Here is a 13,340-nt window from a genome sequence, read left to right on the forward strand (position 1 = left end):
ACCGTGGTGGCATTTTCCATCTCCGCCGCTGTCTCCTGGGGGGGACCAAGTATGTGCCGTGAAACGTTTGAATTATCCCAGAATCTCTGGAATTCAGACAGAGGCACCGCGGAGAGGACCCTCGACCGGGGATCAAAGAGCTTTGAGAGGAGTGCGGTGGACTGGTGGTGAAGTTGAGTACATAGGGGAGTTTGTGGGTGTGTGTGTGTGTGTGTGTGTGTGTGTGTGTGTGTGTGTGTGTGTGTGTGTGTGTGTGTATATGTGTTTAGAAAAAGATAAAGACAACTTTTGAATTTGAATCACATTTACTTTCATGGCAACTCGTCTTAAGATGTAAAAAAAAAAAAAATGCCATGTTTGACTTCTGGGGAGGCATTGAGTAATGAAATACACACAGGGTGTGTGTGCGTGTGTGTGTTGCTGTCCTTTTATCCCTCATGGGATCAGATAATGCAATCATAGCCAATCATTGGGACTTTAATACAGCGGGCGCCCATCTTTAGTTTGGAGACGCCACTCTCCTCTGTGGTGGCAGAGGAAGAGGAAGAGAAAAGCGAGAAGGGGGGAAACCTCTTCCCTCTCTTTCTGTCTATCTCTCTCTCTCTCTCTGTAATTATCACTTAATGTACTTTGGTAATCTGGAGACGTCTGTCTCTCGCCCAGTCCTTTCTTCCCTCACTGGAGAGTAAATGTATCGCAGTCTGAAATAAATCTGCCAGCCTTTTTATTATTGTATATTTAGCACCAGAACAGAGTAGTAAATGGAGCCGTCCCGGACCACAAGCTTCCGGTTGCGCTGTTCCTCAGCTCTGGCTGTCTGTCTTTGCCACAGCCAAGTCCTGAGATCAAAGCTTCCTGTACTATATACAGTTAGCTAGTCATCCTCAAGCGTTGACCTCAAGTGAATTTTCATGTCTGAGAAAGATACTGTGTGTTTGTGCATGAGCCACATACAGAGGGTATAGAATTAATTCACTAGACAAGTATGCCTTTTGAGCAAGGCAGTTTTGTTTGAACATCTGTACTTTCCTGAATGTGTGTAAGAGCTCTCACGTCTGTCCACATCCATATATCTCTGCGCTGTAAGTCAAGCTTTGTCATCGCATTGTTTTGTGTTTGTTTGATGTCAAAAATGACAGCGGCGAAAGCCTGGGAAGTTGTCTCACGGCATTCAACAAGCACAACTAGCATCACATATGATCTGATATATATTTGTGATGTATTTGTGATTCCCACCCAAGGGGGGGGGGGGCTTCAGTTGCTGACGGTTACAAGAAAAACTCAACTAATTAAATTAACCAAACACAGCAACTGATTTAATTTAAAATATGTTTGTGTTGAGGGGGACAAAGACAGTCAAATAGGATTACAAATTGGTGTGACGCTAGTCTTTGGTAAACTTCAGATAACCAGTGAGCTGCCGATCAAAGTAATGGTTAAATGACAACCATACCTCTTCTGCCTTTACAAGTGGTAGTAGCACAAATGCAAACTTGACCACAGTAACCAAAACATTGACAGTTGAATTGCGTGGAAAAATGATTTAACAATAACCAATTTTTTGTAATAATAATCTATGAATCAGTTTAACTGATCCAATGTATTAGTTTCACTGAACGATCAGACTTAGTTTGGCAGTTGAAAAAAAGAAGAATGAATGCATCCATTATTTCAGTTCTAGTCATTTTAATTATAAAAGCATCTATCAAGACCAATAAAAGTGGAATCAGCTCCCTCAAGACATTCACAATTATGTTTGTCATTACCCTCATCCTTCCTCCTTCAAAGTCTTCCTCTCTTTCCCTGCACACTCACTGTAATCCCCTTTCTGGGAACACTAAAAATGGCCCAGCAGTGCGGTGGCGGCAAGTTTTTATGCTGGTTTTTAGGGGCTTATGCTGCTCTTCGAAACTGCCGTCGGGACGAGGTGTCGGCTGGATGCCTCCCTGATAAGGCCGTAATCTGAGGTGTAAAGTTATAGGAGGGATTTGGGAAAGTGAGAGGCTGTCAGAGAGCAGCAGCCTTAAACAGGAATGGAGCACCATCTCCTGGGTTTTATGGCTCTGTGAGAGCTCTTCTGAACCAACCTGGTATCCAATTAATCCAAATCCTTTCAAGCTAACCGGGAAAACATTTGTTTCCTGTTTTGAGTCCCTCCTTGTTATGTACTTTTGTACTTGTAATGCAAAGTTTCTACCGTGAATGCCATTTTCTTTGGCCACTGACAAAAATAGAAAGCTGATAGAGGAATGAAGCATAGCCTGACTCCATGCAATAAAAATGAGTCTCCTCCATAAACTTGAATAATAGTCAGCTTCCAAGTGAAAACGCTCAGGCAAAACTAGTTTAACAGTGGCTAATATTAGCTGAGTCTTAAAACCCCCAGTCATCAACTGAGGCGCAATCGCATGCATGGCCAAGGGGACGCAGTGGATTAGCCTTGAACCTTTTCATTTTTTCACTTTCCCTTTTTTCTCCTCTTTCTCTGCGGCTCATAAAAGAACGCATCCTGTGTGTGATGTGGCGGAGGAGTGCAGTCAGAATGAACTGATTACGGATGAGGGCCAGCATGCCTTTGAGTCATGGCACAGAATGACATTCTTCAAGCACTTAAAAATAGTAACAGTTTGCTTTTTTTCAGGTTTGTTTGGAGGACTTTGGGGCATCCTCTGCTGGCTTTTTTTTGGTGACTGGAATCATAACCAGATTCTTCTTCAACCCCCCTCCCCTCCCTTCTCGTTTCTTTCATTTTGTTATTTGGAGTCTGTTTAATCTTGTGAAGAAAATTGGCCTAGCGTGGGAAAGGCAGAATTCTTTTGGGGGATAGGTTTTGTTGTTTTCGAGTTGTGCGCATTGTTGTCCGTTTTTCAGTGCAGGAAGAAAAAGTGCCAGTTTGTGCCAAAACCTCATGAAGTATAGATAAAAAAGGAGATGAGTGAGAGGGAGGCCGCAACACCACGACAAAGATATGGGCTGTCTAAGCAAAGAGCTTTACAAATGACAATCTCCAGGGGGAAAAAAGGGGGAGACAACTTCAGGGAGGAACGGAGTGGAGGAGGAGGGGGGAGGAAAAGAGGAGAAACAAATGTGGATTGATTGGTGGGAGGAGGGAGGAGGGAGATGGGTATTGGGGGGGAATAACGCATAGCAGTGTAGGGGGAGGCGGGGGTGGGGGGAGATGAGAGGGGAAACATTCCCCCTTGCCCACATTAAAGACATAAAAAAGAAAACAAACAGAAAAACATGTCTGACATAAAGAGGCTGGTTTCCGCGGCGACAGCACAATGGCTGCCTGTGGCTCTCGGGGCCCTCGCCGTCCCGTCTGGGGCCCGGCACCAGCGAAAGTCACCGCAGTCACAGGGCCCGTGAGCGTGTGTGTGTGTGTGTGTGTGCATGTGTGTGTGTGTGAAACATGGTGAATGTCATCACAGGCCTAGTGCTGTGGGAACCGCCATGAAAGGGACCCCACTCGGAAGCCACAAAAGTTCCTTTCTGCTTCTTCTCTTCGGCTTTTAGCCTCTTTATTTATCTGTGTGTAGGGGAGCCGGATGAGGAGGGAGGACTTTCTCTCTCTCTCTCTCTCTCTCTCTCTGTCTCTCGCTCTCTTACAAGCAGCATGACCCATGAATGCAGCCCTCCTGCCCTCTTGACACCTCAAATCACAGCAGCCAATATCTCAAACATATATACTGACTGTGTCTAACTCTATTTCTCTGAAGGGTTTTTTCACACCTCATATAAGCTCAATCAGATCATTAAAAATAAATACACAATGCTGCACTTTGGCAAGGGCCCTATGGAATAAACATGGCGTTCCCAGGAATGCCTCATATATCCAGGTTAATCCGAGTGAATCGTGGAGACGGCCAGGCAGGCAGTGCCACAGGTCCCAGGCATTCCTTATGTGTCTGAAGGGCAGATAATTCCCTCATGGGTCCAGCCTAGACAGTGCCAAGCTACTCCGGTGCCAGTTCCCATGCCAATCCAATCTTGACCCCAGTGACTGAGCGCCCAGCCACTGGAGGCTGACTACTATGAATGCCTCATACCAATAAGAAATCTACAGATTTTTTCGGGCGGGATGTCAATAGCCCTTGCATACCGCAGGGTACCATGCAGGGCTCCTTTTGACCACAATTGGCCTTTCATATTTTTCTCAGCTGGGATTCTAGACACTGAACAAACATTTCCTTTTGACTAATGCTGATCATATCTGAGGAGTTATTTTTGGTACCTTGTTGTTTAAAAGGAAAATGTGCAAACACCAATGCAATTCTTTAGTAATGTCTGTTTGTATTTCTTGAGGATTAAAAGCATGGTTATATAGTGCTTCACAATTACAAAAAAATAAAGAAGCTATGATAAAAATGATCATGATTTCCTCATGCATTATCATAAACATGCTTGTGATTTCAGAATCAATGCAGGACATACAGCTATAATAATCTACATGCTGTAATATAAAGAGATTTTTATTCCAACCTGTTTTTGTGCCTTAATTTAAAGTCTGTGCTCGTAAATCAAATTGGGTTTTAAAAAAGGATAAAAAAATGTTTCATGGTCTACAGAAGTGTGAAAGCCCCGTATCAGCACTTTTAAAAATATTGTCTCTGCCTGATGTACTGAAACAGCTACTATTGGTTATTGTGCACTTTCGTGAGAAATAAATTGCAATGAAAATACTTTTATTGTTGTACTTATGTTTCCCTTTTAACAGGTATATTCTTTTCTTTTTACACTGGAGTATTTATATTTTTGGGAATGAAAATGTTGCTGAAAGTTGGCTTTCTGTTGCTGAGTACATAAAATCAAAGGCAACCATGCAGTGAAACATTCGGTGTCGGGCCAGTTACTCAGTATGACACGGATGCAGCGGAAAAAAGTCACAAACAAAATATCTTGTTGAGCTTGTTCCATCTCACAGACTCTCAAACAATAGCAATAGTCATGCATCAGAGGCAATAATTGCAGCTGAGTGTTTGCATCTTATAAATTGTGGGTATGCACTGTCCACAATCGTGTGAGGGAGTTGCATGTGTTTGCTTGTATGAATCAGTTGTGTGTATGTCCCTGAGTGCTCACACGTTCATGTATTCGAGTTGCGCATGTGTGCGTGTGTGTGCAAATTGTAAAAGTATGAGCTTGTTAATTTCAATAAGGGACGTTGCCTTGTTGTGGTTTGGAGGGATGGGAGGGAGAGGACTTGAAGTGGCCGACCAAAGATCGCCAGAAATCTCCCAGAATTCCATCCCACCATCCAGTGCCAGCTCTCTCTTTCTCTCTCTCTTTCTCTCTCTCTCTCTCTCTCTTCCTCTCATTTTTCTCTCCATCACAATCCCTTCACACACCCCCACCATGAAACTTTTTTTTGTCATTAACTTATTTATTCATTCATGCATCCTCTTAATTACTTTCCACTGTGCGCATGTTTTTTTAATGCAACTTGCCTCATCATCCTGGAACAACTGGGACTGCGAAAACGTTGAGTGTAACCAGAGTGATTTCATTTAAAACAACAACAAAGAAACAAGAAAGATTAGTGATACAGAGAAGAAAGTTATTCATTCAAGAGAAGGGTGGGTGATAAAAAATAATAGAATAGACTGAAGCCTGACTCCATCGATGTCTCCTTTCTTCCAGACTCTTTCTTCCCTGTTTTCTGATGCTGAAATGAGATCCAGATCTGAATTAAGGAATGATTGGTAATGAAAGGATATGCGGAGGGGGTTGTTTGGAGCGAGGGACAGAAAAAGGGGTTTCTCTTTTCTGTTCGTCCTGACTCATAGCTTACTCACCACACTAAAAGCCCCCTGGTGATGGTCACACTGATTAGTGACACTTGGGTATTGCAAACGCACGCACATGCACATGTTTTAAGTTAGTTTATTACTTTACACATAGCCTATGACATGATAAAATGCAGGCGGGCAGGGCTCAGTTACATCTAATGCAAGAAAGATTAACAAAAAAACAATGCCGTTGAAAAGCACATCATCATAATAGAGACAAAGAGAAAGAAACATCTGGAGTAAGAGACACCAATCAAAAATATACCTGATTTTATATATAAAGCGTATAAAGGACCGAAGCAAGCCTACATAAAAAGGCTGAACTTGTTCCAAAAACACACACAAAGATCTCGCACTCATGCATTGTAGTATGTTTAAACTAACACACCCTTCCAGTCTGCCAGGCAGGAAGAGACACACTCAGCTGGGCATTGTGTGGAAGGGGGCATGCCACTTGGCCTCTCTCTGTCTTTCACACACATATGCACACACCACTGGGTCAGTCAGGCATCGCTCCTAACAACGGGCGCCTGGTTTCCATGGCAATCTGTACCAGCAATCTTCCCACGGTGGCAGCGGAACCGAGCGCTGTGTGACTGTGTGTGTGTGTGTGTGTGTGTGTGTGTGCGTGTGTGTGTGTGATTAGGCTACAGGGAGCACTATCTTGTCCAGTGAAGAGCCCAGATGTTCGGACACTCACTGGGCTGATTCCTCTCTTGACCCTTCAGTACCTGCCCTCATCTCTGCACACACTGACGCACACGCAGGGTTGGAAGAGGCTGGGTTTAAAAGTCTGTGCTGGAGCTCAAAGGTCTCGCTTTCTCAATTTGCAATATTATTTAAAGTCACGATTTTTTTTTTTTTATAAATAAATACTGCCAAATCTTTCAGCAGTGGCACTTTTTGTAAATCTTTATAGTAGACTTCTGTGATTCCCAACAAGGGGTAGGCTTGTAAACAGATATAGCTAACTAACGCCAAATGTAGCATTAATAGAAATAGAAAAATTGTTAGTTAACGTAAGTTAAAAGTAGCCAATGCATAAACAGTTGAAAGAGTTAGCTAAAAGTAATGCATAAATAGTTGAAATAGTTAGGATAGTTAAATGTAATTAATGGATAAACAGTTGTAGCTAGCTAAAAGCATTGCATTAACGGTTGAAATAGTTTGCTAAAAGTAGGTTAAGTTACCTTTAGCTAAAAGTAACGGGTAAACTGTGATAGCCAAAAGTCATGTTTAGGCTAAACATCTAGCTTCTGCCACCCACTATGTATTAACTTGACAATTCAATTGTATGAAATATATGTTGTAAGAATAATCACTTCTATGTAATTAAAAAGCTGAAACATCCATTCATAAGTGTAGATATGGAACATGGCAGCGCTGTTGATGAAGAGGTATTGAGCTCTTCTGATAGGACAGCGGGACCTGGCAGGCTGGAAATTACTGGTATGAATAATTTTATACTTTAGTAAGTTGTATTGAAGCAGCATTATTGTTTATAAAGTGTAGAGCGAAAAAATATGCAGGATTTTATCTTTGTTGTGGTTCTTTAGTGATTACTGTCAGCTGTCTCGAGGGTCATCTTTCACTGTGTCTCTCACACTCACTCCTAAAAAAGTTGCTCAATAAGTCCATTCTCCACGTCACCTGTGCGATTGTGTGAGAGTCGAGCTTTACGCACTGTCACACACTCCCCTGTGGATGACGGAGTGTTTTCACAGTCCATCATTCCCACATTCTTCACCTCTCTCCTTCCCTCCCTCCCGCCGCCATTGTTCTACAAAAGCAGTGTAATTAAAGGAGCAGAAATAGACAGAAAGGAGGACAGAAAGAAGGAAGGAAAGAGAGCAGGATGAGTTTGGAAGGCTAATTGACTGAGGATGACTGAGCAAAGGGGTGGAAAGATGGGGCCGGGGGGTAAGGAGGGAGGGAGGGAGGGTGACAAGCTGGGGAAAGCCAAATTAAAGGGAGGGAGGAGGGACAGAGAGAAGAGGCGGGGGAGCCAAAACTGGCAACCCTGCCCCAACTGCCAAAGTCCTATTTTGTCATTGGGTGGCTGTGACAGAGAGAGGGAGCCAAGAGAGACATAACAGGAGCAGAGAGAGAGAGAGAGAGAGACTATGATTGGATTCCAGTGATAGAGTACAAGACTAAAGCAGCTTGTGAATTTTCTTAGTTGTAATGGGCCCTCGGGGGTCGATCAAGTGGCACCGCTGACTCACAGAGGACAGGACAGAAGACGCATGAAGAAACGACAAAAAAAGACCAACACAAGTGACAAGAAGTAACTAAGGACAACAAGGCTTTTATAAACAACAGCGCAGGAGAGACAGAGAGTGAGGGGGCACACAGGGCGAGCACTTCGTCCACAGGGGAGACAGTCTTCAGCGCGTTGCCTCCACACAGCGTAGAGCGTGGCCGACAACATCACTCAGATCCATCAGTCCGTCACCTACCTATCCATACATCGGTCCAGCAAGCGAGCAAAGGGCACAGACATGAAGAGACCTCACGACTACAGCTCCCCAGACTTGGACACAGATGAGTTTATTGACGTGGGACAAGAAGACGGCTATTGGTGAGCATCCGCCAACCGCACCTGAGGTTGTAAAGACTTTAAAGGAAAATGACATGGTATACAGCTGAAATTAGTAGCTGAAGACAAATTTGTCTGAAACATATACTTGGGAGTGGACTGTGGGCTTTACAAGCATTTTGACACTTAGACGCTGCCATGCATGACATTGCAGACACATTTGAAAGACTACAGGGACATTTTCAGTTTTTAAATGTTAGAAGCTGATGTGGCTCATAATTTTAAAAGAAAATTATGATTCCTATTCCTAAACATTTTCTGCATTGAGCTCTAATCTTTACAATTTTTTTGACAAAAGTATTTTGACACCTTCCAAAAAGCTGAGCTGTCAGTTTAAAGTTTCACTTCAGGCCTCTGGCAGCAAACCCTCTGGATTCACTGAGATATATGAATTCATGCATTTTTTTCCTCTAAATGAAACAGTCATGTTTTCTCCTTTTACCTGCCCATGTGACTAAATTCAACTCATTGCGCGTAAGACATGTTTAGGTTCAAAATGATGTAAGGCCTGTCATGTCGGAAGCATGGAGACGGGTTGAAATCATGAGGACAATTTTCTGACACTGTATCATTTGAAAATAAATGTATTTAATATAGAAAATGTCTTTAGAACAAATACCTATTTTAAAGTCAAGATTCATAAATTATGAATCAACATTTTTTGGTAATTATTATTGTGATGTAGCAATATTACATTTTTAATTCTTTCTAGCTCAGGAACTCCTTGACGCTGCATTAAAACATAAACACAAAAGCAACAGAGAGGGATGAGCCAACATCAAATAGTTTGTAGCATTTTGTAGGAATATTTTGAGGCACTGTGTGTGTGTGTGTGAATGCAATTACGTTATTTGATTATACTTTAATCTATGACAAACATTTAGCATCATTTGAGATTTAATTCACTGTCAAAAATATTTCGAAAGGCTAAAATTTTATCAGCTTTGTTGTATTAAGGTTATGATCTTACAGGAAATGTGTCATATATGCCTACAAATAATCATAGTTTTTTCATTATTCATATGAATACAATTACATTTATGGAGAAAAATATGGAAAATGCAAACAACAAACTAAAATATTTTTTATTTCATAAAAAAGAAAGAAATGCAAGCTACAATGCTAAGCTCTTTTACTGCAGTCTATACTAAATGACTCCTAATACTTCACACATTCTTTACAAACAATTATAACTATTTGCTTTTTCTGTGAATTAGTCAAATTCCTCGTCTGGATTTACCGCAATGTGGATTAAAGCGGACAATCATCGGAGTGTGTTTGTAACAGTGCATCTACAGCATATAAAAACACATTCACAGCGATGCTGCTAACATCACAAACACCAAGATAGGCAGTAACACGAAAGGCGGTTTGGATAAATCAAATTGTCATGTGTCATGGAAACAGAAGACAGTGCCGCCTTTTAAAGTCAGCCCATCAAACATGAACCTAAACAAAAACACACAGCTAAATTGGCAGCCTTCATGTTGAAATCTAATAGAAACGCAGTAAGTCTTTGGTGGAGCAGTTTGAAGGGAACTCCAAGCTGTCAGACCCGTAAGATGAGAGTTCACAAACAAACACAATCCATATTGAGTGACTGTACTCGGAGGAGCTCGGGTCCCATGCTGTATGCTGGAGCCCCATGCGAGCGAAAGCATCGCCCCGAGGCTATATAATCATCTTTCTAAAAGTGCTTTCGCTCACATGGAAAGGAAAACAGCATGTCATTTCACTGAGACTAATGTCCAGAAACGCATTTAAACCAAAAACAATCTCGTCTTCCCTCCTCTCCCGGGAACTCCTCTGCCGTTCTGTGCCCAAAAAAACAAATTAGATTGAAGGGAGCTGATGTGCCATCCTGCCTCTGTGTCACATTAAGGAGGGTAATAATAACAATATGCAGGAGAATCAAAGTTAACATGTTTCTGTCCGTGCCAATACCATCCTCCCATTTCACTCATCTCCCTTTTCTCTCTCTCTATCTCCATGGTACAGCCCAGTCACCGGGTCCATGTCCCCTGGCAGCGCCTCGCAGATTCTGGCCCGAAAGAAGAGAAGAGGGGTGGGTGGATTATAGCCTTGGATCTTAATCTTTTTAGTCCTGTCGCTTTGGTTGGTCCTGACTGTTCCTCTGCTCTTCTTGCTGCATAGATCATAGAGAAGAGGCGCAGAGACCGGATCAACCACAGCCTGTCAGAGCTCAGGAGGCTTGTGCCCAGTGCTTTTGAAAAACAGGTGGCCGCTCATAAATCCACGATCATTTATCATCATTCTCCTTTAACATCAGAAGTAAGAAACCGGCTACATGAAATCTGATGCAACTGAGTAAAATCTTCATTTTCTTTGCAGGGCTCATCCAAGCTGGAGAAGGCAGAGATCCTGCAGATGACTGTGGACCACCTCAAACTCCTACATGCCATGGGAGGAAAAGGTGAGACTTCGGAGTTCAAAACAGTTCACTTTATAGCTTTCTTTTCTTTTTGGACGTGTACAGTAATTTGATTTCTTATGAGTAACTGCATTCCATTACTGTTATTCATTGTATGACTAAGCTCTCTTTTTCTCTCTCAGGTTACTTTGATGCGAGGGCCCTGGCAGTCGACTACAGGACCTTGGGCTTTAGGGAGTGCGTTGGAGAGGTGGTGCGGTACCTCAGCTCTCTTGACGGGGAGTCCCCGGACCCTGTAGGAGCCCGTCTGGTCTCCCACCTTTCTCACTGTGCAAGCGAGCTAGACCCCCATCTCCTACAGTCGCCCCCGGCCTCCGCCATGCCCTTTCCTCCTTGGTCTTGGGCATCCTTCCGTCAGATCTCCCCCACCTCACCGGCCTCCTCCTCACCTCCTTTCCCCGGTGGGCGAAGGGATCTGGCCCTGCTGGGTAGCTACCCGACACACGCCTCCCTCCGCCTCGGCCCCCTGGCTGGCTGCCACCAGGGTGTTCCACCACTCCTTGCGCCTACAGCCCTGGCCACCGTCCACAGGTTGCCCTCTCTCGCAGCGTCCCCAGTCCTAGCCCCCTCCAGACCAACCCAGTCATCTCCTCACAGCGCCACCAGGGCCTCGCCCCTTACCCTCCCCAAACCTTCCTCTTCCTCTTCTACCTCCTCCTCTTCTCCTATTTCATCATCTTCTGCCCCACTGCAGGTCTCTTTCAGGCCCTTCGCACCTCTGGGGTCTCCCACAGCTCAGCGCAGGGGCTTGAGCGGACAAGCCAAGTCAGCCCAGGGATGGGGGACTGAGATCGGAGCTTTCTGAGAGTCAACTCTGGTTTTGTTTTCCAAACGAACTCTGTCCAGTGAACATGGAGGTCCCATGTGCGCCATGTAGCAAATATGAAACTGTTGGAGACGTATTGAACCTTTGATGATTGTCTTTGATTTTTAGGGACTCTAAAAGCCATATCAGACTGTGGGTGAAGTTTTAGATAATCAAACAATCATATATAACAGAAGAATGAAGGAATGTGAATGAATAGAAGTTTTGAATAAATTCCTCTTCATGATCTTGCTAGACAAATACACACATACACAGTGTCCAACGGAGCCATAACGCTCAACAGAGTGTCTTTAACTGTGACATTTGTTTATTTCCAAAACATTTTTACATTCGTTTTCAAAGTCTGAGGAATGTTAAAAAATCTCTATAAAAACTAAGTGCCTTTACCTTTGTTCATGTTTTGCTGTGTGTTTTTTTTTCTGACTGTATGAGCAAATGGCAACATGTACTTGCTGCTATCAACGCAAATGGAAACACAATGGTTGAAAGTGTTACCTACTTATCCATATTAGCCATGTCTGCAAACACTGCTGGCATGTTCTCCAGCCGTAACCCCCTCTGTATCTAAGCTGTCTGCAGTGATGGCTGATGGGAGCTGTGGTCTTGTGGCTGCAGAGGATAAACATGGTGGGAGCTGGTGATGTTTTTGGATGCCGTGGTGAGGCAAACAGACCCATCACTTTGCCGTCATTGGCAATTGGCAGTCCCCTGTAATTAACTTTACCCTCATATCAGTCTATGTATCTTCCTCTCCTCTGCTGTCTCTCTGCCATTCTTTCTCTCCAGTCTTGTGGTACACCAGCGGATATCTTCTCTCCCTGTTTGTCTGCGCCACTGTCTCCTCAACAATGGACAGACAGTTAAGAAGAGGGCGAGAGGGAGGATGGAGAGACTGCAAGAGGGGGTGGGGGAAACAAAGAAAAAGATCTGAAGGGCTGTGGTTGGGTGACTGATTTGGCGTAGACGTTCAATAACAGGGTGGGAGGGAGGCTGGAGACAGGGTTAAGGAGAGATGAGAGGGATTGAGAAGGTTTAAAAGGAAAGGAAGAGAAGTAGTGTGAATCACCGAGAGTCAGCCAGCGGGTAAAGGGTGAAACCCCCGAACAATGGTGAATGACAGTTGTAACGAGTTGTTTCTCAAGAAGATCGGCATAATTGTGCCTTGCCTCACCAAAACGGCTCCGCGGGGATGAGAGAGCAGAGAAGAGCCTTGTGTGTGTTTACTGCTGAAGAAAGCTTTGATCTACTTCAGGATGCAATGTCTGTGGTCTGCGGCACAAAAGTGTGTGTGTTCCGCAAAGTGCATATTGTTTATTTGAGCGAGTGTGCTAGTTTGTGCTTAAGTCACTCTCATGTGCCCCGCGCACGTGTGTGTGTGTGTGTGTGTGTTTGTGCCTTGCTGAGGGTTTTGTTAATGTGGTGTTTTGTGCACACACGTCTTGTGTGTACGTGTGTGTGTGTGTGTGTGTGTGTGTGTGTGTGTAATGTGAGTCTTCAGGGCTGGCGTCAGGACTGAACCGCGGTGGCGGCGTGGCTCTCGTGCGAGGCCGGCCGGCGGTCGGACGGACGGTACGGTGGTGGAATGTTTGTGAAGGGTGCATGCGTGCACACACACACACACACACATACACACACACACACACACACACACACACACACACACACACACACACA

The 13,340-nt window shown here is 44.0% G+C and overlaps 1 protein-coding gene across 1 annotated transcript; it reads left to right on the forward strand.

Moving 5' to 3' along the window:
- The first annotated feature begins 7,833 nt into the window (after window positions 1–7,833).
- heyl (hes related family bHLH transcription factor with YRPW motif like) lies at window positions 7,834–12,057 on the forward strand. The gene is made up of 5 exons (XM_031853970.1): window positions 7,834–8,370; window positions 10,387–10,453; window positions 10,543–10,626; window positions 10,741–10,822; window positions 10,963–12,057. The coding sequence occupies exons 1-5, from the start codon at window positions 8,291–8,293 to the stop codon at window positions 11,643–11,645; spliced, it is 996 nt and encodes a 331-aa protein (XP_031709830.1). The 5' UTR covers window positions 7,834–8,290; the 3' UTR covers window positions 11,646–12,057.
- The last annotated feature ends 1,283 nt before the right edge of the window (window positions 12,058–13,340 follow it).

Source organism: Anarrhichthys ocellatus, unplaced genomic scaffold, assembly GCF_004355925.1.
Source record: "Anarrhichthys ocellatus isolate YVR2014 unplaced genomic scaffold, GSC_Weel_1.0 scaffold14, whole genome shotgun sequence".
In the NCBI taxonomy this organism is placed as follows: Eukaryota; Metazoa; Chordata; class Actinopteri; order Perciformes; family Anarhichadidae; genus Anarrhichthys; species Anarrhichthys ocellatus.

What these genes read in the sequence shown, in the direction of transcription:
- heyl (XM_031853970.1), top strand. Translation starts at nt 8,291, where the DNA reads ATGAAGAGACCTCACGACTACAGCTCCCCAGACTTGGACACAGATGAG. An exon ending in GGACAAGAAGACGGCTATTG is followed by an intron (nt 8,371 to 10,386) that starts GTGAGCATCCGC and finishes TCCATGGTACAG; the next exon opens with CCCAGTCACCGGGTCCATGT. An exon ending in ACATGCCATGGGAGGAAAAG is followed by an intron (nt 10,823 to 10,962) that starts GTGAGACTTCGG and finishes TTTCTCTCTCAG; the next exon opens with GTTACTTTGATGCGAGGGCC.